This window comes from Portunus trituberculatus, chromosome 23, assembly GCF_017591435.1.
Source record: "Portunus trituberculatus isolate SZX2019 chromosome 23, ASM1759143v1, whole genome shotgun sequence".
Taxonomy (NCBI): Eukaryota; Metazoa; Arthropoda; class Malacostraca; order Decapoda; family Portunidae; genus Portunus; species Portunus trituberculatus.
Genome location: NC_059277.1, coordinates 15,222,261 through 15,246,709, shown reverse-complemented (window position 1 = coordinate 15,246,709; position 24,449 = coordinate 15,222,261). Strand labels below are relative to the sequence as shown.

Sequence of the window (24,449 nt, the reverse complement as noted above, 5' to 3'; positions counted from 1 at the left end):
TTTATACTTTCTTCATCTTCTTTTCTTAAGCCTTCCTCCTTCATCCACTCATCTTTCCCCTTCATATCCCCTTCCTCTTCGATATCAATAAGTTTTCCTCATCTAACTCATCCGCAGCCGTTCTTTCTCTTCCTCTCCATTTCCCTCTTAATCATCTCTTCTTCAGTATGCCTCCTTCGGTCCCCACTTCATTCTTTCATGTCACCTTTCCGTATGTCATCAGTCCTACAGCGCACCAGCAGGAGGGACAGAAGGCGCAGAAGGGCCTCATCACCACCACTACCACCACCACCACCATCACCACCACCGCGTCGGGCCCTCAGATGCTCAGAAAGATAAGGTCAGGCAACACACGCCTCACAAAACTTCTAAGCTTGCCTACGTCATTTACACTTCTCAGAACGGCCATTCCTATACTGCAACCCCTCCTCCTCCTCCCCCTCCTCCTCCTGCTCTAATGCCTCCCTGTGCCCTCCCTCTTCCCCCTCCATTCCTCCTCTTAAGGCCACAGCGGCGGACCTCACAAGCAGAAGCAGTTTAGTTACGTGTTGTGAAAGCGGTTTGTCTACTTCCTTCACTAGAGAAATGACAGGCTTCTCTCTCTCAGCTCTCTGCATTATTCCTATCTCTTCTCTCCTTTTCCCTCCGCCTCATCTTGCTTCTCCGCCTTCTTCGTCTCCCTGCCTTTGTCCTGGTCTTCTTTTTCCTCCTCACTATCATGTTTAGTTAATGTTCTGGAGTCCTTATTAGTCTTCATGTTGATGTGTTATTGTGGCCACGGTGTCTAATGTGATATTTGTATGTTCTTGCCTCTTCCCTTATTTTATGCCTTATTTTTGCCTATTTTTTTCAGGATAGTTGTGTATTTTTTGGTGTTGTTTTCGCTTGTTAAGTTTTCTTTTTTCTTTTCTTTTCGTTCCCCGTGTAATTTTTCAGTTTTTCTTTTTTCTTTCCTTTTTTTTAGTTTTTGCTTAATTTCTCTTCATTTCTTGTCTAATCTTTCCCTACTTGTTTCTCTCCGTTTTCTTAAATTTCTTCTCTCCTTTTCCTTTTTAACTCCTTGTCACTACTTGCTCACACATTCCTGCTTTAATGTTTTTTTTCCTTTTAATTTAGTCTAATTTCTCCAGGCATTCTTTCTTTATTTCTTACTTTTCATGTTTTCTCTAATTTTCTCCTTGCATGCGATCACGTTTACTCAATATTCCTCCTCCATCCACGTCAAAGATGTACTGATATTCCCCACCAAGTTTCCTTACACAGTTAAACTTCCAAATTTTCTCCCACTTTTTTTTTTCCTTCTCTCTCTCTCCCTTTCTCTTGATCTGCCGGCAACCTTCCCTGGAATCCACACATCTTCTGATGCAACTTGACGCAAATTCACACGGTTCTTCTGGATTCTCACGCCACTCAGTCAAAACACGGCAGTAAAGGGTTAAGGGATCACAAACATTCACACGCACGCGCCTCAAAGCTCCTTAGAAAAGAAATGAAAGATCAGTAAAACGCGGAAAAAGACATGAGTTAGTATTTTCCTTGTAATCTAAACTCAGCTACATTTTATTTTATTTTTTTTTTAGTTCATGAGATCATTTATTCCTTCAAAACTCGATGAAAATATGAAAAAAATATGAGTTGGCATTCTCTTTGAAACTTTAACTCTAAAGAAACTTTTCCTCATCTTTTGCATAATCTACACCGTCAAGACAACAAATACAGTGAAAACACTCTAAGCAAACACGTGAACGCCTCAAAATGAATAGTAAATATGGACAACACTGAGAGAAAGATAAAAAAAAAAAAAGGAAAGCTTTCTATGACAAGCATGTATTCTCAATGTTAAACCGATGCAGTTTTACTTTAACCCTTCACATGACTCACGGGGACACAGCAAAACAAACACTTGGACACCTCACAAATACCTCGAGAAACTTAACAAGTCTACTTAAAAAAAAAAAAAACCTGCATCTTGAATCCAAATAAATAAAATAAAAAAATCAGAAATAACTACACCGATCACTCAAATCAAACTCATGTACGTAGTTAACAAGCTAACACCTCACTGTTTGGTACGTAGAGAGGAAGAACAAGCTAATAAACTTACGGGAAAAGAACAAGTAGGTGAAACTGTGAGTTGAAGTGATGCCAGTATTATGTAACCGTTTGCTCTCTCACCACGACTGTTTTCAAATGCCACAGGGATGAACAGCTGGGTTCTCACGAGTGTTTTTCCTGTTAATAATGAAGAAAGTTTGTTAATCCGTCACTGGAGCTATTAAAAAAACACCCTTAAAAAACCCGTGTAACTAATCATAAACTCGTATTCTGAAACGTTCTATTCTCTAATCACGACTGTTTTTAATGGCCATAAGGATGATTAGACCGATTCTCAGGAGTGTTCCTCTTATTAGAAATACAAAAATGCTATCAATCTATTACATGGACCGTTAAAACGCCTTTAGAAATTCATGTGACTTCAAGTAGAGCCAGAAAGCAGAGGAAGTGCCACGCAGAAGTGTTTGAGAATACCGTGGTGAGTGAGGCGGCGAGGCTTACGTTGGCAGAATTGACGGGCGTGAAGAGGCACACCGAGATACAACACACCGCTAGGCAAGACGAGGCAGGCTTCTGGAGGCCGACAACTAGAGGGTAAAGCCGCTATCTCCGACCCTCATTATCTACTCATATCGCCCAAGCAGTTACGAAACCCACCTCTAGACTGAAGATACAGGGAGTTTACACCCGTCAACTTCTCTCCACCAGAACGATTATGCTACTTTCTCTCCTTTAACAAATTTATCTCTAGACTAAAGACACTGTGTTGACAGGAGTTTACAATATTTTCCTCTCTTGTAGCATTAAATTCCTCTTTTCCGTGGCTGAAAACTACTGAATGTCTTCTCATACGGCTCACTGTTATATAATTTCTCTCTCAACCGAAAATAGCATCCAGTTTACACTAATTTTTCTCTTATAGCATCTGATTTCTTCCCTCAAAAAGTCAAAACGAAATCCACGTATACATTCAGCTGTTATGAAATTCGCGTCTCGACCGTAAATATGACGACACATCGATAACCAGAACAGCTCACACATACCTTAGTCCCCTGTTGCCTTCCTTCAAACCCCCACACTATCACACTCCATACACAGTCTCACTCGTTACGAAACCCACACGGTCTTGCAGTCACGTACCATAACGTTCCTGCCATTCACGCTCTACAAATACCTCGAGTTCGTCTCTTTCAACAGTAAGGCTCGATCTTAATCTCTCTCTGCCCACCCGTGTGTCAGTTACCAGATTAACTTTACAGGACAGTGGGAGTAAATATTTTCTTTTTTTATATTCCATCTATACCTCTCATGAGTTACCCGAGTTACCTTAGAAGAAAACCCGAATTTAATGTTAGGTTCTTTTCAAGTTGCATCTCAAGCATTACCAGATTCACCACAAAAGATAAAGAATTAGATTCTGTTGATGTTCCACCCTTGTACGTTGCAGCCACGAGGGATTCTTTTTCGAATATTGGCCCTGTATTGAAACACTCTCCTTCACATTTGTTAAAAAAAAAAAAAAAAAAAAAAAAAGTGAAAAATCATGAACGAGGACAAAAGTTGAAACTGCAAATACGAAAAATATGAATATCGAGCAAAATAAACAAACATGTAAAAGAAAGATAGAGTTAATTAGAAATCATTATCACATACACAAGAAAATTCATATAAAAAAAGGTAGTCATTAAAAAAAAAAAGATTAATAGATAAGAAAACCATAAATGAAACAAACCAAGTATCACACAAACATAAACACCATAAAACTATAAGTGTCTCGACTAATTTCCTGTGAGAGTTATAATTAGAACACCTGAAGGAAATTACCTCCATCTCTCTCTCTCTAGCATTACGAAACAATAGATAAAATAAAATAAAATCCTTCGCAATTAAAAAATAAAAGAAAAAAAGAAATGAACGAAAAAAAATAAACAAAACAATATCAACACCATTCCAAATATATCAATAAGCCTACAGGGATTATCAGACATTCCCATAGGCCTAAACACCTCCTCCTCCTCCTGATGGCGTAGGCGTGAGCAAATTTACCTTTGTCAGAGTGCAGAGGAACAGTGATGGGTGCACCTACCGGAAGATTGTCTCTGTTTCCTGGGAGACAAACACACGTCCTCTCTCCACGAAGGCTTCAAGAACACTAACCTGCAAAAATGAGCGGAAGTTAGGATGTTAATTGTTTGGATATTTAGTGTTTACATTTGAATGTATCAATGAATATGTATTTGACTTGGTGGTTGAAAAAATAAGTGAAATAAAGAATGATACTAAATTTCTTAAATGTTATTTATAAAGGAAATTAGGATGTTAATTGTTTGAAGATTTACTAGTGCTGATGTTTAAATGCATTAAAAATGTGTATATATTTGATATGGTGGCTGAAAAGAAATGAAAGAAAAAAAAGAAGAATGATGCAGTTCTTAAAAGTTAGTGATTATTTTGAATTTAATTGTATGTTTGCATAAACGTCATTTTTGAGAAGTTATAATTCCATCTAGTGATACTTTTGTTAGAGGTTAAATTTCATCATAAAAAAGCACTAAAATCTGTAAAAAAGAAAGAAAAGAATACATAAATAAAAATATCACTTTTCTACAATCTAAATACATTAATCCCTTCAGTACCAGGACGCATTTTCCTATTCATTCTGCTTACTATTTGGTGATTTTATACAGCTCCAAAAACATATGTTGGAGTAAGAATAGTAAAGACTCTGGCCATCAATCTTCTGACCTCCATAGACCCTTGCTAATGAAAATAAAATCGTCTTTTCATGCTAAAAATAATGGTAGAAATGTGTCTCAGTAATGAAGGGGCTAATGGGTTACATAAGAATATTGATAAAAACCAAACTATATATATTTTCCTCTTTGTTCTTTGTTTCCCTTTACACTTCATAGTCAAAATAAATAACGAATAGTAAATCTCTTTCTTCCTTTTCTAATTCTTTTCATTCATTTTTCGATAATTCTTTCCTTATAATTTAGTCAGTGATCGGTATTAGTACCATATTTCTCCTTACTTTTTTTCGTGTCACTTCACAATAAGCAACATTCAGTTATAACTCTCCTATTTTTTCCTCTTTTTTTTTCTTCGTGCTCCAGATCATGGGCAGAATAACACATATCTCTTTATTGCTTTTTTTCTTTTTATCCGTTTTTTTTATCATCTTTACAGTGTTTAACCTCTTCAGTACCATGACGTGTTTTTATATTTATTCTATTTACTATTTGGCGATTTTATACAGCTTTAGAAACTTATTTGGGGCTTCAAATAGTAAAGACTTTGGTTCTCAATCTCTTGATCTCCATAGACCCTTCCTAATGTAAATTAAGTCGCCTAATTACACCAAAAGTTCATGATATAAATGAGTTCCAGAAGTGAAGGGGTTAAAAGAAACATTTAACATTAGTCTCCTTTCCTGGGCTCAAAATTGTGGTTGAGATAACTAAAAACATCTCCTTTTTAGCTTACTTTTTTATTCTTGATTCTTATTTTGCTCTTTACAATGGCCAGAAGAAACAGCATTTACTATAACCCCTTTTTTTATATTTTTCTTGCTGTCAAAATTGTGGTCAAAATAATTAAACTAGCTCAAAGTTGTGGTCGAGATAACTAAAAACATCTCCATTTTAGCTTACTTTTTTATTCTTGTTTCTTATTTTGTTCTTTATAATGGCCAGAAGATACAACATTTACTATAACCCCTTGTTTTTTTCATTTTTCTTGCGGTCAAAATTGTGGTCAAAATAATTAAACTAGCCATATATATTTTTTTAATCTTTGTTTCTTATTCTTTTCATAGGGAACAATATAAACAACATTTACTATAGCTTCTTTTTTTCTTCATTTTCTTTATTGTGGTCAAAATAACTAACGTAACTATATATATTTTTGCTCCTTTTCTTAATCCTTGTTTCTCTTTTTTTTACAGAGGCCAAAATGAACATTCACTATAACTCTTCTATTTTTTCCTTCATTTCTATCATTGCGCTCAAAATAACTATCGTATCTTTATTTATTTTTTTTTCTACTTTATTCATCATGGTTTCAAATTGCGTTCTTTACAGTGGTAGAAACAAAAATCATTTCATATACTTCTCCACTTTTATTTCTCCATTATCTTTCCTTGTGCTCAAAATCGTAGTCAAAATAACTAACGAATACTTTTTTAGCTCCTTTTTTCATTTTTTTCTTACTTTTTTTTTATAGCGGTCAGAACAAACAACATTCACTATATATTTTTTCCTTCATTTTCTTTCATTGTGCTCAAAATTTTGGTCAATATAACTAACGTTCCCTTTTCTTTATTTTTTTTTACTTTTTTTTTTGTCTTTTGTCTTATCAATTTTTACAATGATGAAAATAAGCAACATTTACTACTATTTTTTTTTCTTCGCTTTCTTTCATTGCGCTCAAAAAATAACATTCCTTTTTTCCACTTCCTTTTTCATCCTTTTTTTTCATTGTTGCCTTTTTTTTTGGGGGGGCAGATGAAATAACATTCACTATATTCCCTTTCCTTCATTTTTCATTGTGCTCAAAATCTTGGTCAAAAAAATAACTTACGTATTTTACTTATTTATTTTAGTAATCTTTTTTTTTATTATTTTCTTTTCAATAGTCAGAACAAACAACATTTAGTATATTTCTCTACTTTATTTCATCGTTTCCTTTCCCTTGTGTTTCAGTGAGCGGGCAAGTATTAGCATAACAAACCAGGTCCACTCACCCTGGACTCCTTACGGGAAGATTAGATAAGCACGGTGGTCATTCGATACAAGAAAGTCACCGATCTAATTTTCTTCGTTGCTTCTCTTCCACGTGTGTTTCCAGGACCGAATCGACGTAATAGAACGCAAGGGAAGGACGAATAGCAGTAGACATGGTGATAGATAATGATAATGGCGCTAGAATTCAATAATCACACACACACACACACACACACACACACACACAATCCTCTCCATCCCCATTACACACACACACACACACACACACACACATACACACACTGTCCCCTCATGCATCCTAACACACACAACCCTCTCCATCACCCACACACACACACACACACACACACACTGTCCCCTCCTGTATCCTAACACACACAACCCTTTCCATCCCCATTACACACACACACACACACACACACACACACACACACACACACACACACACACACACACACACACACACACACACACACACACACACACACACACACACGCACACACGACGAAACGCCCACACAAGCATGGTAGTGATGGTACCGCAGGACATTTCAGTTTCAGATTACCAACACAGATCTAACGTGGAGATAGCGTACCCTTCCTGCCTCTCAGCGCGGCCTCAATTTCCATTTATTATCATTATTATTATTATTATTATTATTATTATTATTATTATTATTATTATTATTATCATTATTATTATTATTATTATCATTATTTTCTTTTCGTCGTTTCTTCCATTTGTTTCAGTCCTTTGCATTTTTATTTCTGACTCAACATTTGCAATACGTATAGTGTATGTCTGTCTTTCTGTCTGTCTGTCTCTCTCTCTCTCTCTCTCTCTCTCTCTCTCTCTCTCTCTCTCTCTCTCTCTCTCTCTCATCACACCTGCTCCACATCTGCTCGTCTCATCAGGCAAGGGAAGTCAATAGTGAGGCTTGGTTACTTCCCCGCCCGCCTCGCCCCTTTACTGACGCGGAGTTGACGTGGGTAGGTGCTGATGGGGCGGTGCTGATGGAGTATAAGGGACCAGCACCGTGCCATCACCGCCCCACAGCCCCCACGGTATCAGCTGGGCGGTGCTACGTGGTGTCTGGTCTGCGGTCCGTCAGCAGTCAGAGTAAATGACCTTTGATGCAGCAATAGCGACCTTCATCCCGTTATGGGCTTGTTTGCGTGCACAGTCTGAGTGGACTGGACTGATCTGGTGCCTGACTGGACTTAATGACTCGTGCACCAGCCTCTGAAGTCGAGTCTTTCTCTCATCCTCCTCGTCCTCCTCTGGTACTGTGGTTTAAGTCGCAGTTAGTTTAGTGTCGTGACTCATGATTAAAAATATTAATAAAAATTTGTTACTGACTTTCATGATTCAAAGGAAAACATGAACAGTAGTTTTGATGACTTGTGCATCATGAGTCACTGGTACTGAAGCTCGAGTCGTGTTACGTTTAGTCTCGTGACGCGTGACTGAAAATATTAATCGAACTTGTCATTGGTTTTCGCAACTCAAACCAAAACACTCGGACTGACTTTGATGCATCGTGAGTCACTGATACTGCAGCTGAGTTCAGTGTCCTGACTTAATAATGACTAAAAATATTGATAGGAATTTGTCACTGTGTTTCGTAACTCAAGGGAAAACATTCGTGGCATTTTTTTTCTTTTCTTTTTTAGTTGGAGATCTGGCCAAGGGCAACAAAAAGACAGCCAGAGAGAGGGAGAGAGAGAGAAGGAGAGAGAGAGAGAGAGAGAGAGAGAGAGAGAGAGAGAGAGAGAGAGAGAGAGAGAGAGAGAATAGCCCAGTGAGCATGCCAATCCCGAAATAGTGACAAAAAGAGTATCCAAATTTACGAGGACTCTCTTGAATCTTTCTTATTTGCAACACCTGTGTGTCAAAACAGCCTAAATACTGTACTGTCAACACACCAACTTAAAACAAAACACTCGTAACAACATCACACCTCGTAAAATCGTATTGGAACATCAAAACTTCATCCCATCACGCGTAGCAACACCGTAACATCATGGAATTTAGAACCGTCCCACCATAACTTAACCCGGCAGTCGTAACTCACAACAAAGCATAGTAACTAACAGCAAGACACTAAATCATAATAAAACACTCCTAATTATTAACACCACAACTTCCACCACGACCCTAACTAAACCTTCACAACTCGCCACAAAACATCGTAAACTCCCACCAACAAAACACTCATAACTCACAACACCGCAGTTTAAAAACACCATAACTTACACCACGTAGAACCCCCAACAAAACACTCCTAACCCACAACAAAACACTCATGGGAAAGAGAGAGGGAGAGAGGGAGAGAGGCTGCGTCACTCCCTCAATCTCCCTCGTCCTTCACTCCACCAGACACACGCCTTGGGGTTTCGAGTAATTTCTTCTTTTAGTGCACCTCAAAGTCAAGGTCGTTTCGAGAGAAGAAAATATACTGCGAGCCAGGGAGTACGTAAGACTCATTGAATAACATGAAAGCAAGTAATCAATATCTGAATACCGAAACACATTTTTTTGTCCTGTATAAAGAAGCTACATCTCGCATCACGCATCTGGCTTTATCTTGTCACACACTCGAGACGGGGCGGTATCGCGGATAAAACGAGCTGCTCTTCCCTCCTTGAGATACACGGGAGGCTCTGGGGCACGGGAAGGTTAAACACTGAACACATACAGGCCGCGAAGGCAAATGTTTAGTCAGGGATCAGCTTCCTCGTTAGTCACGTGTTGCCCAGTTAAGGTGTTTGGCGAGTCACCACGGAGCGAACATGCAAGTCACCGAAGGATTCCCAGTGGTCAGTCATCTGTTTACACGACATTATCCCAGTACAGGGCGGCAGCGGCAGGCCAGTCACCGCACCCGACACCTCTTCGCTAAGTAGGGAGGCGCGGAGGCTATGATACAACAGGAGGGGAGAGGAGGGGAGGTCCTACCGCTGCCTCTGGTTTGGGCGTGTCGCGCTTCCTACAGGGCTACTCGACTCGGTATCCAACGTCAAAGATGAGGTGAATTCAGGTGTCCTTCAGCCTCGCCAGGACAGTGTTAGGGTGTTCAAGACTTCCCTAGGACATCAGCAAGGTGTTGCAGACTTTCTAAGACACTGACAAGATATTTTAGTCAAATTCAAGACATTGTAAAGATGTTTTAGATCAACTTAGGATATTAGCAAGATATTCTGATGTCTTTCAGCCTTGCAAGGACACTGATACACCATTCTAGACACTTTGGACATACAAGATATTCTACATTGCATTAGGACAAGTATCCCGGATGTCCTTCAGCCTAACAAGGTATCACAACTCCCTTAGGACACTAAATTACTTATATGTCCTACAGTTTTACTAGGACACTACCAAGGACATTCTAAACACCTAAAAATATTACTGGGACGGTGAAGGACGTTATTGGAGCAATGGTGAGACGCTGAGTGGAATGACAGGCGAGATGAAAGCTGCAGTTTATGTAAGGCAGCGGTGGCTGGACTTGGCTTGACTTGAATGAAGTGACAGACAAGATAGACGCTGCACTTTATGTAAGGCAATGTTGGCTTGGCTTGACTTTCTTTGTTATGAAGTATACGATAAATAGTACCAGTGAACATGGAAATATTAAATTGCACAAAAAATAATAATAAACCGAGTAAAAAATGATCTGTTAATCGTCTCTGCCATAAATGGAAAAGAGAAAATACTAAAGAAAAGTTAGTTCAAGTGCGCAACTGCCTTGAAAACTCCCTCTCTCTGGCCTGGCGGGAGTTCAAGGTGGTGTACGCCTCTCGTATTAATTGTGTACACCGTGACGGAGTGTCGTAGTGGTGGTGGAGCATGCACAGTCACGTCTCCCTGCTTGCCTGCTTGTCCCTGTTTGCCTCATCCCAGCTTCCTGCTTCCTGCGTCCTGCTTGTGTTGTGCGCGTCAGACAAACCAGGAGATAATTACATCAAACTGAAACTGTCTACGTGGTATGGCTTATCTTGTGGTGGTGGTGGTGGTGGTGGTACGGACCAAGTGACATTCTCTCTCTCTCTCTCTCTCTCTCTCTCTCTCTCTCTCTCTCTCTCTCTCTCTCTCTCTCTCTCTCGGTTAATGGAGAAAATACGAAGCCAGATTCCTGTACACAAAACGAACAAATAAACAAACAAACATTCAATTAGCTGTCCTACTACATGAAAAAACAAAGAAATAAAAAAAGACAATGCCAATGACACACACACACACACACACACACACACACACACACACAGTAGTAGTAGTAGTAATGGTAGCAGTAGTAGTAGTGGTAGTAGTAGTAGTAGTAGTAGTAGTAGTAGTAGTAGTAGTAGTAGTAGTAGTAGTAGTAGTAGTAGTAGTAGTAGTAGTAGTAGTAGTAGTAGTAGTAGTAGTAGTAGTAGTAGTGGTAGTAGTGGTAGTAGTAGTAGTAGTAGTAGTAGTAGTAGTAGCAGTAGTAGTAGTAGTAGCAGTAGTAGTAGTAGTAGTAGTAGTAGTAGTAGTAGTAGCAGTAGTAGTGGTAGTAGTGGTAGTAGTAGTAGTAGTAATCGTAGTCGTAGTAGTAGTAGTAGTAGTAGTAGTAGTAGTAATCGTAGTAGTAGTAGTAGTAGTAGTAGTAGTAGTAGTAGTAGTAGTAGTAGTAGTAGTGTCTCAGGGGGACAAGGCATTCCACTCCCATACCTGCAGATTTAAGTGGCCTTGACTGCGAGGCTACGGTGGTGGAGAGTGGCATAAGAGTAGATAGAGTGGAGGTAGAGTGAATTTATAGCTAACAACTAATGTTTATATTATAGAGTAATAGATATGGTTGGATGCCACAGTCATTAGCGAGAGTTGGGGCTAATGACCTCCAAGTAGTGGAGTGGTGACGCATCAATAAACATGGGGTGGAGGTATTCAGTAGTAGTAGCAAAAGCAGCAGTAGCAGTAGTAGTAGTAGCAGCAGTAGTAGCAGTAGTAGCAGTAGTAGTAGCAGTAGCATCAGCAGTAGCAGCAGCAGCAGCAGCAGCAGCAGCAGCAGTAGCAGCAGCAGCAGCAGCAGCAGCAGCAGCAGTAGCAGCAGCAGCAGCAGCAGCAGCAGCAGCAGCAGCAGCAGCAGCAGCAGCAGCAGCAGCAGCAGCAGCAGCAGCAGCAGCAGCAGCAGCAGCAGCAGTAGCAGCAGCAGCAGCAGCAGCAGCAGCAGCAGCAGCAGCAGCAGCAGCAGCAGCAGCAGCAGCAGCAGCAGCAGCAGCAGCAGCAGCAGCAGTAGCAGTGGTAGCAGCAGCAGCAGCAGCAGTAGCAGCAGCAGCAGCAGCAGTAGCAGCAGCAGCAGCAGCAGTGGTAGCAGCAGCAGTAGCAGCAGCAGCAGTGGCAGCAGCAGCAGCAGCAGCAGTAGCAGCAGCAGCAGCAGCAGCAGTGCAGGTGGTAGCAGCAGCAGTAGCAGCAGTAGCAGTAGCAGTAGCAGTAGCAGCAGTAGCAGTAGCAGCAGTAGCAGTAGCAGCAGCAGCAGCAGTAGTAGTAGTAGCAGTAGTAGTAGCAGTAGTAGTAGTAGTAGTAGTAGTAGTAGTAGTAGTAGTAGTAGTAGTAGTAGTAGTAGTAGTAGTAGTAGTAGTAGTAGTAGTAAAGTTATTGACAAAATATGTTGACAAAGCATACGGTGTTGTTTACTCACAAAGGAACAATAGCTAACAATAAACGATGAACAAAACACATTCACAACGAAGCCATAACGTGCAAGGAAGACAATAAATGCATAGTATTAACATTACGAGGATTAAATACTTTTCCAGTTAATCAAAACGAAATATAGTATCAATCAATACACACACAACCCTTCCTCCTCTTCTCCTCCTGTCACACTCGCCCGGACCTCTTGACAGCCCCACACCCGCTAGCGCCACCTGGACACACCGCCGCCACTTCCTCGAGGCAGCAGCAAGGTCGTCAGCGCCAGGAGACCCGCTCGCCGCCGCCACTCAACCGCAGAATCAATAAAGCGACTTCGGACTGACTAGGTTGAGAGAGAGAGAGAGAGAGAGAGAGAGAGAGAGAGAGAGAGAGAGAGAGAGAGAGGGGTCCATAATCAAAAATGCTTTGCTCTCTCTCCACGACTATTTTCCAAGGCCACAAAGATGACAAGCGGGATTTTCAAGAGTATTTCTCCAGTTATGATTGCAAAAATCTTGTCATTCTGCCTCTAAACCATAAAAACACCTTAAAAACTCGTGTAAATTTCCATAAAGCCTTTTGAAATTGTCGAGTGAAGTACAAAAGTGTTTGAGAATATGAGCCAAGTGTGGAGAGAGAGAGAGAGAGAGAGAGAGAGAGAGAGAGAGAGAGAGAGAGAGAGAGAGAGAGAGAGAGAGGGAGGGGTTGAGTGTGTACGCAGAAAGAATTCTAGTTTTATTTATATATTTTTTTATTATTTTACTGTTTATGCATTCTATGTCTATTTCTTTACTTTTTTTCTTTCGTCTCAATGGAGTGGTTTTACTATTAAGAGCTTTAAATTTGTAAGTAGACACGACAGCTTGATTTTTCTTCTATGATTTACTATTTCTTTTAACCTTTCTGTATATTTCTTGTCCAATTTTCAACCATTAGTGGCGTGGCTTCCCTTTTAACCCCTAGAATATCATGACGCGTTTCCATATCCATTCTGCTAAATATTTAGTGATTTTATACAGATTCAGAAACTCATGTGGGGAACTAAAGTAGTGACGACTGTGGCCATTAATCTTCTGACCTTCATAATACCTTTCCTAATGTCGATAAAATGGTCTAATTGTATACAAATCTCAAGGTAAAATACGTGTCCTAATATTGAAGGGGTTAAAAACTTTACGACTGCACGAAGACGATATTCCAGCTTCCTTTCTTTTTTTTTTTTTTCTTTATTTCTGTGCTTGTTTATAATTTCTTCTATTTTTTTTCCTTACTTGTATATCTGTTTGACTGTTTTCCTATCCTTAACGATGTGGCTGATCTTTTCAACGTTCTGCTTTTATTCCTTCGCTTCTGCTGCTTTTTTTTTTTTACAAGCATGAGATCTGACAGAAGAAAACAAAAAAAAAAAGCTACATACAAACACTTAACACTCAACAGCCGCAGGGAGAACTAACAGACAGTGACAAAGAAAGACAGGACAAAAAATAAAGGAAAACCCGACAAAAAGGAACACAGGACGCCAGACAGACACAGAAGAACGAGACCCAAGGCACAAAGAAACCCGACAGACAAACACACACAACAAACACAGAAAGACTCGACACAAAACAGCAACACCCGACAGAAAACAACAATACACGACAGATACGAACACTGTGGAGAGAGAGAGAGAGAGAGAGAGAGAGAGAGAGAGAGAGAGAGAGAGAGAGAGAGAGAGCCAGCCAGTGTGCATTGCTGGGCGCGCATCAAGGTCAGGAGAGTCTTGTGGACAATACAAGGTCGGCCACCAGGATGCTCTCTGCTTCCAACACCAGACGAAGGCGACGAAGGAGCAGACACAAGGGGAAGTAAATCAGGGACAAGAAAAAAAACTCAGGACTAAAGGAAAGGATAAAAATATCACTGAACTGAAAAGGAAATGAATGAACCTTGGTCACTAAAGGTTCAAAGTGGTAGGTACATCATTTAAGGCGTATGAATCATAAAATTGAAACGGAAAAAGAATGGAACCTTAGGAGAAAAATGAAAGGATAAGAAAAGTCGTAGAACAGAAAGGGAAATGAATGAACCTTGGACATGAAAGGTTTAAAGTGGTAGAAACATCAATTAAAGCATATGAATCCTAAAACTTAAACCGAAGAAATAATTGAAACTATGAACTGAAGGAAATGATGAAAAAAATTGACCTAGGAAATTAAATAAAAAACGAACCGTGAAACTGAAAGAGAGGCTAACATGATTAATTTTGAAGAAAGTTTTGAACCTCAAACCCTAAGCTGGAAAGTAAATGGAAACTTAAAAGCGGAAGAGAAGGAAACAATTACGAACCTTAAGAGTAAGAGGAGAGGAAACAAATGAAACTTTAAGACAGAGAGGAGAGAAAATAGATGAAACCTTAAAACTGAAAGGGAGAGCAAATGAAGCCTTGATCTGAAAGAAAGGGTACACAATGCAACCTCACAACTGAAGGAAGCAGGAAACAGAACATCATAATAGAAAAATAAAGGAAAACGAACCTTAGAACGGCAAGAAGTTTGAAAGTATGACCTCACATTTCACAAAAGGATAGTAATTGAATCCCAGGACTTAAAAAAAGGGAAATCTTGAAACTCTGCTCTGAAAAATTAGGAAATATTAAGCACTGGAACTGAAGGAAAGAAAAACTGAGCATTAGAACTCAAAGAAAACAATAACACATTCAATCTTACAACTGAGTCACATTAGACCAAAAAGAGTCATAACATTAGAGCTTAAGAGTCGTAACATTACAGATGAAAAGTTACAATATTAAAGTTAAAAATCAAAACCTTAGAACTAAGAGTCACATTCAAGCTGAGTCACAAGGATGGAGATAGTCACAGCCTTAGAGCTAAGAGTCACATTAGAGCTGAGAGTCACAAGCCTACAGATGAAGAGTCACAATATTACAGGCAAGAGTCACAACCTTGCAAATGGAGTCACTATTTTGGAGCTGAATGAGTCACAACAATAGAACAGCGTTACATTGGAGAAGTGTCACAATATTAGAGATGAAGAGTCACACTAGACCTACAAGACTCACACTACAAGAGCTCAAGAGTGACATTAGAGTTAAAATATGTCACAGTACAGGAGCTCAAGAGTGACATAAGAATTAAATAAGTCACACTGCAAGAGCTCAAGAGTGCCATTAGCGCTAAAAGACTCACACAAGAGTAAAAAGTCACACTAAAAGAACTGAGGAGTTACATTAGAATCAAGTGAGTCACATTACAAGAGCTTAAGAGTGACATTAGAGTTAAGAAAGTCACAGAACAAGAGCTCTAGAGTGACATTACAGTTCAAAGTCACACTAGAGCAACAGGAGCCACACTAAAAGAACTGAGGAGTGATATTAGAGCTACAGAGTTGAGGAGTGACATTAGAGTTAAACGAGTCACACTACAAGAGCACAAGAGTGACATTAGACCTAAAACAGTCATACTAGAGCAAAAAGTCACGCTGAAAGAACTGAGGAGTGACTATAGAGTAAAAGGAGTCACAGAACAGGACCTCAAAAAAAATTAGAGTTCAAAGTCACACTAAAGCAATAAGAGTCCCACTAAAAGAGCCAAGGAGTGACACTAGAGGTAAAACAGTCACAATACAAGAGCTCAAGAGTGACACTAGAGTTAAGAGTCACACTAGCGCTAAAAGAGTCAGCCTACAGGAGCAGAAGGAGTCTCTGGTGCCTCGTGTCGCTGCTTCTGTGTCCACTCAACAAGTTTTTCCTACTTTCCTAGACTCAAGGTCGTCTTCTCTTAGAACAACAATTATCAAAGCGCACTGCAGGAAGACACCACAGCTTTTTTTTTTTTTCACCTGAAACTATCAACAAAAAACTCTACGAAGGCCTACTTTTCTCTTCTTTGTTTCGTGTGTTGAAAAGAATCATTATTTTGATGTCACTTCACTACGATTACTTCAAACGAACCGATTTATTCCGTTAACTGTTAGACAATTTTCCTCTAATCACATGGCCATTATTTGATTTATTCTTTAAACTGGGAAAAAATAGACAATCAGATTCCCTCTCTTCCTTCCATATATTACTACAGTGGTCTGAATGTTGATAAAAGGTGAATGTAGTACTAAAAGATCATAATCGTACACACTTCCGATTTCCTATTCATTCTGGATACTATTTGGTGATTTCATACAGCATCAGAAAACCGTGTAAGGATTAAAATAGTGAAGACTGTGACCATTAATCTTCTGACCTCCATAGATCCTTCCTAATGTCAATAAAGCCATCTAATCATACCCAACACTCAAGTTAGAAATGCGTTCCAGTACTGAAGGGATTAAAAGTGTCGCCTCGCCCAGTTCCCCTCCCTCCTCCCAGCTGCTAACTCTATACAGGGTTTTATCCGTCCCAGTAAGACGCAGCGCTTCCTCATAAGGGAAGGTTCAACTCACACAGCTCTCCTAAACAGGGTGGAGTCTGAAGCTTTTCGCCTCATCAACTCCTCTCTCTGGCAGACTGTACAAGCACGAAGAGAAGAAAATGGAAGTTTAATTTGGTGTTTCCCGGTTGAAGAATTGTTGAAGAGACTAACATTATACGTGCTTGAAAGATACTTAGATGATCATGGAGGAAGATGATCTGGAACTGGAAGTGTTGTATTGTAGTATGTGAAGTAATGGTTCTGTATTCGCTACAAAACTATTCAAAACACTTTAGTACAAAGCTGTCTTAACCCCTTCAGTACTGGGAGGCATTTTTACCTTGAGTTTTGGGTGTGATTAGACGATTTTATTTACATGGAGGTCAGAAGATTAATGCCCAGAGTCTTTATTTTAATCCTCACATAAGTTTCTGAGGCTGTATAAAACCACCATATGGTAACCAGAATGAATATGAAAACGCAGCATGGCACTGAAGAGCTTTAAGTTATACGTAATCATAAGGAAAGAATGGTCTAACAGTGAATGAGTGAAAGAGCCACAATACAGCAAAGTACAATGAATTAATGGTATTGTCCAGGCTACAGAAGGAAGAGTTTTAATGTTATACTAGGTATGATTACTGGAAAAAAAAAACAATGGTGTAGTAGTGAAAGAGTGGCAATGCAGTGCCACAAGTGAAGTATCCATTTCCAGGGTTTAAGACTACTGAAGCGCCTCAAAATTATAGATAACTATAGAAAGAAAGAGAGTTAGTGATGGAATCATTGTGGCGCCAAAGTACAATGAATCTGTTTCTTTCTTTCTTTATTATTGCACCATTTATTCATTTTGGACACTATAGTACAGAAATATCACAAAGTTATACACAACAAGTGAAAAAAAAAAAAACAGAAGTGAAAGTGTAGCAGAGTAGCGCCACAAAACAAGAAAGGAATCAGCCTTGCCTCAAAAAAATAATGAAATACACATGCAATGATATTTTTCAAAGGCTATAAACATTTCAAAGTTATATGTAAACGTGGATCAAACGGTCTATATAGCAGTGAGAGGTTACGTTAGGTCAGCTTAGCGCCACAACAGTGAAGTGAAGCCATGGCGGTCCCTGAAACGGTGGTCTGAGTAGCAGTGACCAGCGACCAGTGACGAGGGAGGGCAGACTACAGTGCCTTCACTCTACCATCCCAGCCTGTGATCGTCAGGCACCACAACGTCACGCAGCCACGTACACCAAGAAGAGGAGGAGGAGGAGGAGGAGGAGGAGGAGCTGGTGGTGGTGGCCAGATGTGACAACAACCAAAACAATGGAAGCAGAACTGGAAAGCATAGAGAAAGCAGCAGTGGTGGTGGTGGTGATAGTTAAGTAGTAGTAGTAGTAGTAGTAGTAGTAGTAGTAGTAGTAGTAGTAGTAGCAGTAGTAGTAGTAGCAGTAGCAGTAGTAGTAGTAGTAGTAGTAATAGCAGTAGTGTGTAGTGTAGTAGTAAAAGCAGTAGAAGGTTATGGTCATCATCATCAGCAATAGTATAATACCCGCATCATCATCATCACTAGCACCACTAGGAACATTAGACGCAGTACCAGTAACAACAACAACAACAACTGACTCATCATGGAGGCCAAAACAGTGCCATCACACAGACGAGCACCCATCTCGAGGACAGGCGAGACCTAAACACTTTCACTCGCATGGAAACAAACTCACACACACACACACACACACACACACACACACACACACACACACACACCAGATCATTTAGGCCAACACACTGGTGAACTGGTAGGCTGGTTGACTGGTTTCAGGTACAGACAGTGGCGGGTTCTGTAATCGGTGAGACGTGTTTCCAGAGTGACTGGCTGACTGTCATGCACGCAAAGCTATCTGTCCATCACGTGCAGCCGCCATGACCGCCGCTGCTCAGGGAAGGTGGCCAGGTCAGGTTGTCATGTAGGGAAGCTGTAGCGGTCGTGTGTCTCCCCGCGGCGCCTTCCACGTGTTGGCAGAGGCGGTGTGTACGAAGTTGTGGTTGTGAGTAATGATGGATTAGGGTGCGTTGCTTTAGGCTGAGTTATGATACGGTACGTTAGGTTCAGCTGTGGTGTAGTGTGTTGCGTTAAGGTGTGTTGTGGTACGGTGCGTTGCGTTACGTTGCGCTATGGTATGGTGCATTGCGTTACGGTCTGTTAGGGTACGGTGCATTGCGTTACTGTGTATTAGGGTACGGTGTATTGCGTTACGGTGCGTTGCTCTACAGTGCATTCCGTTAAGTGTGTCATGTTTCGGTGGGTGGGCAGGAACAGCGTCACAGAAGCGGTACAAAAACACGTAACGTAGCGAGTGAGTGAAGGAACCAGCGTGGGAAAGCTTCATCTTAATTACACTAGCTGCGGCCGACAGACACGTGCCCGAGGCGACGGGAGGCGACGTGCTGGGCGGTACGAGCGGGACACGGCGAGAGGCGAGAGGTGAGAGATGCAACACGGAGGGGAGACGCTACTAAGCTCAGGGACTCCCCCGCTTAGTCATCCCGCCAGCCCGGTCCTGTTGAGGCTGAGGAATGGCCCGTAATCACTGAGGCGTGAGGAGGCTAACCGCGTGTTGCTAAACGTTCTGCGTGTGAGGCAGGGCGAGGCGAGGTGAGGCGAGGCGAGGCGGCGAGGTGCGGTGGGCAACAACTGGCGGCGTGACAGCGACGGGGCGGCGACAGTGGCTGGAAAAACACAACAGGTAAAGACTGAAGAGCTGCGGGATCCCCTACCCCGGCCTATCATGAATGAGGCGCCTCTGGTGAAGGATACAAGCGGGTGAAGGGACTGTGGATGGAGGAGGCTGGGGGAGCTGGCGCCTGGCTGGTGATGGAGGGACACGGGTGGTGAGGGAGGAGAGGGGTACACTCCCTACCCAGCAGGAAGGAGGGGCCCCTAGAGGCTGTGGATGAGAGTGGGTCCTTGATATGGGTGTCTTAGAAGGGGGAGGGGACCCGTAAGATCCAAATATAGGGTGATAGGGGTAGTGGTGGTGATGGTGGTGGAGGCCGTGGGTGGGGTCAGTTCCATATAAGTCCCTGAAGCCCCGGGAGGAGTCAGTAGCGGGAAGCACGGGTCCTGCGTGGGTGGGGAGGCCCCTTGGGGAGGTGGGCGGCGCGGTGGCTCCACACTGGCGGGTGCGCGAGACACTTCAGGGTGGCCGCGAAGAAACCGACCCTTCACCTTCCCTTCACGGAGGCCACCCACTTCCTGAGGCCTCGCGCCGACTGCCCACGCCGCCGGGATCAATGACGCCGCCAGGACACCAACGAGGGGCGCCTCCTGTGTGTGTGTGTGTGTGTGTGTGTGTGTGTGTGTGTGTGTGTGTGTGTGTGTGTGTGTAGCCTCCTTCAGGTAGTGTGCAAAGAAGCGATAAGAAGAGCCATAAAAAAACAGGAGTAGAGAGAGAGACGGGGCCTAACGGGGTACGAGAGAGAGAGAGAGAGAGAGAGAGAGAGAGAGAGAGAGAGAGAGAGAGAGAGAGAGTCCTCAGGATATCAACAACTCAATAAGCTGAAACCAAAGTCTCCTCACCTTCACGCTACGATCACTTTCTTGCTCCGCGAAAGTTAACGACGAACAAGTACAAACAAAGCAGTGTGTGTGTGTGTGTGTGTGTGTGTGTGTGTGTGTGTGTGTGTGTGTGGTTGTTAGGCGCCCCGACAGGACTACCGAGAGGCAGGCCGGGACGCACGGCTCCCTGCTGCAGCAAGACCATGACTCTCTATATTCGGCAATCAGCTCTGGAGGCGAGGCGCGAGAGGGACGTGCCGCGGCTCCCAACGCACCAAGACGACCTCGAGCAGGCTGACTTGTGACGCTTCCAAGGAAAACACTGCGCCTGACGGACTACTCTCTCTCTCTCTCTCTCTCTCTCTCTCTCTCTCTGTACGGTGCATGAAGGATGAGAAACGTCAGACGCGCAGCCTTCCTCCCGCGACCAGTCATTACGTGAGGAAAACAAACCAGCGACCAACAGGCGCCGCTGTTACGAAAGCAATGCCTCACTCAGAATCCACATCCTCTCCCCTCACTGCTCATCATGTTGCTCCACACTGCTGCTGCTGCTGCTGCTGCTGCCGCCACCACCACCGCCACCACTACCACCACCTCCACCTCCACCTCCATCTCCACCTCCCCTGCCTGTCGCGACGCCTTGCTAGCTGACAGGGACGGAGCCGTGAGGTGCAGGTAGGGCAGCCGGCCGGTCCCAGCTCGCGCGCGCGTTCACACACACACACACACACACACACACACACACACACACACGGAAGGCTGGGCCCACTATTATATCCTGGTGGCGCCGACTAAGATTACCTGTGCGTCGCCCAGCCCGGGCCGGCCTTGTTCCCAGCGTTATCTGTCGCTTGTCGTTGCCATCCCCACCTGCTATCTGCCTAGCACGCCTCACAGCACCGCTCACCCTCCAGGCGCCTCCACACTGCCCAGTTACTCGCGCCGTTGCGTCGGGGCATCTCGTAGGGCTCAGGTGTCGCCCCCTAACGCGAAGGTCGTGACGGGCACTTCTCGTCTCGACACACACACGACAGCTTCGGATTCCCGCACCTCGGCCAGCAGATGTCCGTTCCAGAAGCTCATTAAAATGCACGTCGCGTTAACTACCGACTCGGACACTTTTTTGGGAGACTGGGTGCACTCGGCCCTGGTGGAAGTGTCAGAGGTCAACCTTTTTTCTCCAGGGGAAGTTACCCCATTGTGTGCGGGCTGCTGCAAGGCTATGGCACTCCTCAAAAAGCCGATCTTTATATGCCACCGAGGAGAACCTCACGCCAAGATACAGAGCCAGCCGTCCCGTGACTCTGGGCCTGGCTGGCGTCAGGGGCGCGGGGCACGTGTGGGATGACCCGTCCTACCGGTGCCCCGCCAGCCCGACCCGCCACAGACCGGCATTGGGTTACGGTGAGAAGTGGAAGTGACGTACCTGTCTGAAGGAGTCTGGCCCAGTGGTAGGGGTTGGCACACACGTAGACGTGGTCGTTGCGAGCAGCACACGAGGGAAGTCGCTGCAAGGGCGTGGTGCTGTGCTGGTTGGCGCTGAGCAGGTCCGGCCACCGCCACACCCACACCATCAGGAGGTGAGGCGGCAAGGCACGGCCACCCACACTCTCCTCGCCCAGCTCGCGGGGCACCAGCACGCACTCTCCGGGGTCACCGCCGCCTGAGTCCAAGGCGGCCACCAATAATTCCAACTGGGCCTCCGTCAGGCGTCGCAAGAGGTGGAAAGCGGCAACCTTGAGCTGCTGGGCAACCTCCTGCTGGTTGGGTTCCTGGTGGGGCGTGTCGCCCAGCCCGACCTGCCGTGACTTCCAGGCTCGCTTCACCAAGGCGGTCTTCCTGGAGCGGAACATGAACATGAAGCACGGGGAGGCGCCGCCCGGGCATAGCTTGGAGGGCGAGGCAGCCCCGCCCAGCCCGCGCGCCCACGCACACCACCCGCCCTCACTCCGCCCGCGCCGCCCACACTCGCCGGTACTCCTGCTGTTGTAACTACTACAGTCGCTCCAGAGGGGCTCGGGGCTTGCACCTGCCTCCGTGGTGGTGGTGGATGGGGGGGAAGGGCAGAGGCAGCAGGGGGAGGTGGAGTGGTAGGCAGACGCCGCCGCAGCTCCACCAGGGGGGCTCGCACCGCATGGGGCCGCCGCCGCCCGCGCCGCCACAACACAAACACTGCCACGGGTGGAGGCTCCCACTCCGCCGCCGCCTCGCCGCCCTCTGAGGGAACTCTCCTTTTGAGTGACACTCGCGCGCTACTGGCAGTGGGTGAACCTCATACTTGCCGCGCCGCACACTGACAACACTGACACGGCCTGCCGCGGGCAAGGCGCCGGGTACACACACAGGTACACAGCAGTCAGGTGGAGCTGTGCGCCGCCCCAGGTGTGGTGCTCAACTGGCGCCCGCCTGACTCCACTCCGCGCTGGCCCTGCACGCGCTCGCCACATCCACTATTTTCCTCCATTTATGCCGCCGCCTCACTGAGTGACACACGCCCTGCACTGTGCCGCCACAACGCTGCCAGTGTGATCTAACACTCCGGACGATTTTGAGGCGACTAGTGACTTATCTTTCGGTATAAAAACAAGTAAATCCTAACCAGCAACTCGGCGGCGCGTCTGTTGCCAGCTTTCACGATGAATACATTATTTTCTGTCACGGTGTTGTCAAGGGTCACGTTCGTAGGGAGAGAGTCATGGCATGGCAGTCCAGGTCACTCTTAGCTCACGGCACAAACCCTCTAGTGCCGTGAGCACCCCGGCCACTACGCCCCCGGAACACAGCTGGCGTGAGGCGGTATAAGGCAGACACCACGACTCTCTCCGTCTTTCGTCTGATGAATATCGACTTGTTTATGCAACAGTTACTACCGCCGCCCGTAATGCAGTTTACCTAAGACCTGCGAATTTCGGGGCTCTCACCTCACCACTTCACTGCGAGTTTGCTCTTTCGGTGCCAAGAATATCAACTGCTGGCGGAGGAGGAGCACAGGATGAGACGATGACTTGGTGCGTGACTGACCAGCTTGACTGACTGACTGACTGACTGTGTGTGTGTGTGTGTGTGTGTGTGTGTGTGTGTGTGTGTGTGTGACAGCCTCCGCTACAGAGAATCATACTTTCCTTAACTGGACCGCCCGTCGAGGCCACCCAAACCCACCCTCTCCTTTCTCTCTCTCTATCTCTCACTCACTCTCCCTCCCCCTGCCCCTAGCCCTCCACCGCTCCCTCCCGCCTCTCTCTCCCCGAGCAGCGCCAGTACAGCCGCGCCATTACTCACGCGGCACTACAAGCCATAAATACAGATGCCTCTCTAAGCTGTTTTTCTAGTCGACCATTAATGTTGACGCGTTGTGTTATGCTTGGAGTTTAATTACCAGTTAGAACAGTCTCTCTCTAACACGCTCAGCCTCCCTGCACACACACACACACACACACTCACAGCATACATACACGTACACAGACATGCTACATTTATACACAAAAAGTTCCCTTGAGTGTATTCTGAGGAGGGAGTGTTGAAATGCACGTCTGTCGTGGTGTTGTAACTCACTTTTCAAGCCTCGAAAGACAATATTGTCATTAATAATTATCTGTGAATTCATCTCATCACCATTGCTCTCTCTCTCTCTCTCTCTCTCTCTCTCTCTCTCTCTCTCTCTCTCTCTCTCAGTTGCAGTTGCTTTGTTGCTGATCTAACGAGAACTAAAGTAATAAAAATCATGCAGTATACTCTCTCTCTCTCTCTCTCTCTCTCTCTCTCTCTCTCTCTCTCTCTCTCTCTCTCTCTCTCTCTCATTAAATATTCAGAGCAACAAGTCTTTACTCTTCACAAACGCAGCCACACAAATCCTTTCCTTCAGGACTTAAAAAAAGAAGCAAGATAAATAAATAAGTAAACAAATGAATACAAAGGAGTTGAGTGCAAGTCATACTAATCAGAATACCATTTACAAAACTCAATTATTTATTTCTTATTCTTCTTCCTTATTCACTCACTTTTCCTCCTCTTCCTCCTCCTCC

The 24,449-nt window shown here is 44.0% G+C and overlaps 1 protein-coding gene across 1 annotated transcript in view; it reads right to left on the bottom strand.

The window, feature by feature from the left end:
* The window catches only part of LOC123507951 (mothers against decapentaplegic homolog 6-like), a 157,485-nt gene extending 134,523 nt beyond the window's left edge, over positions 1–22,962 (bottom strand). Inside the window, exon 1 of the mRNA XM_045261315.1 lies at positions 21,854–22,962. Within this exon, the coding sequence (XP_045117250.1) occupies positions 21,854–22,286 (433 nt within the window). The 5' untranslated portion in view covers positions 22,287–22,962. The remainder of the gene's footprint in view (positions 1–21,853) is intronic.
* Between the last annotated feature and the right edge of the window lie 1,487 nt (positions 22,963–24,449).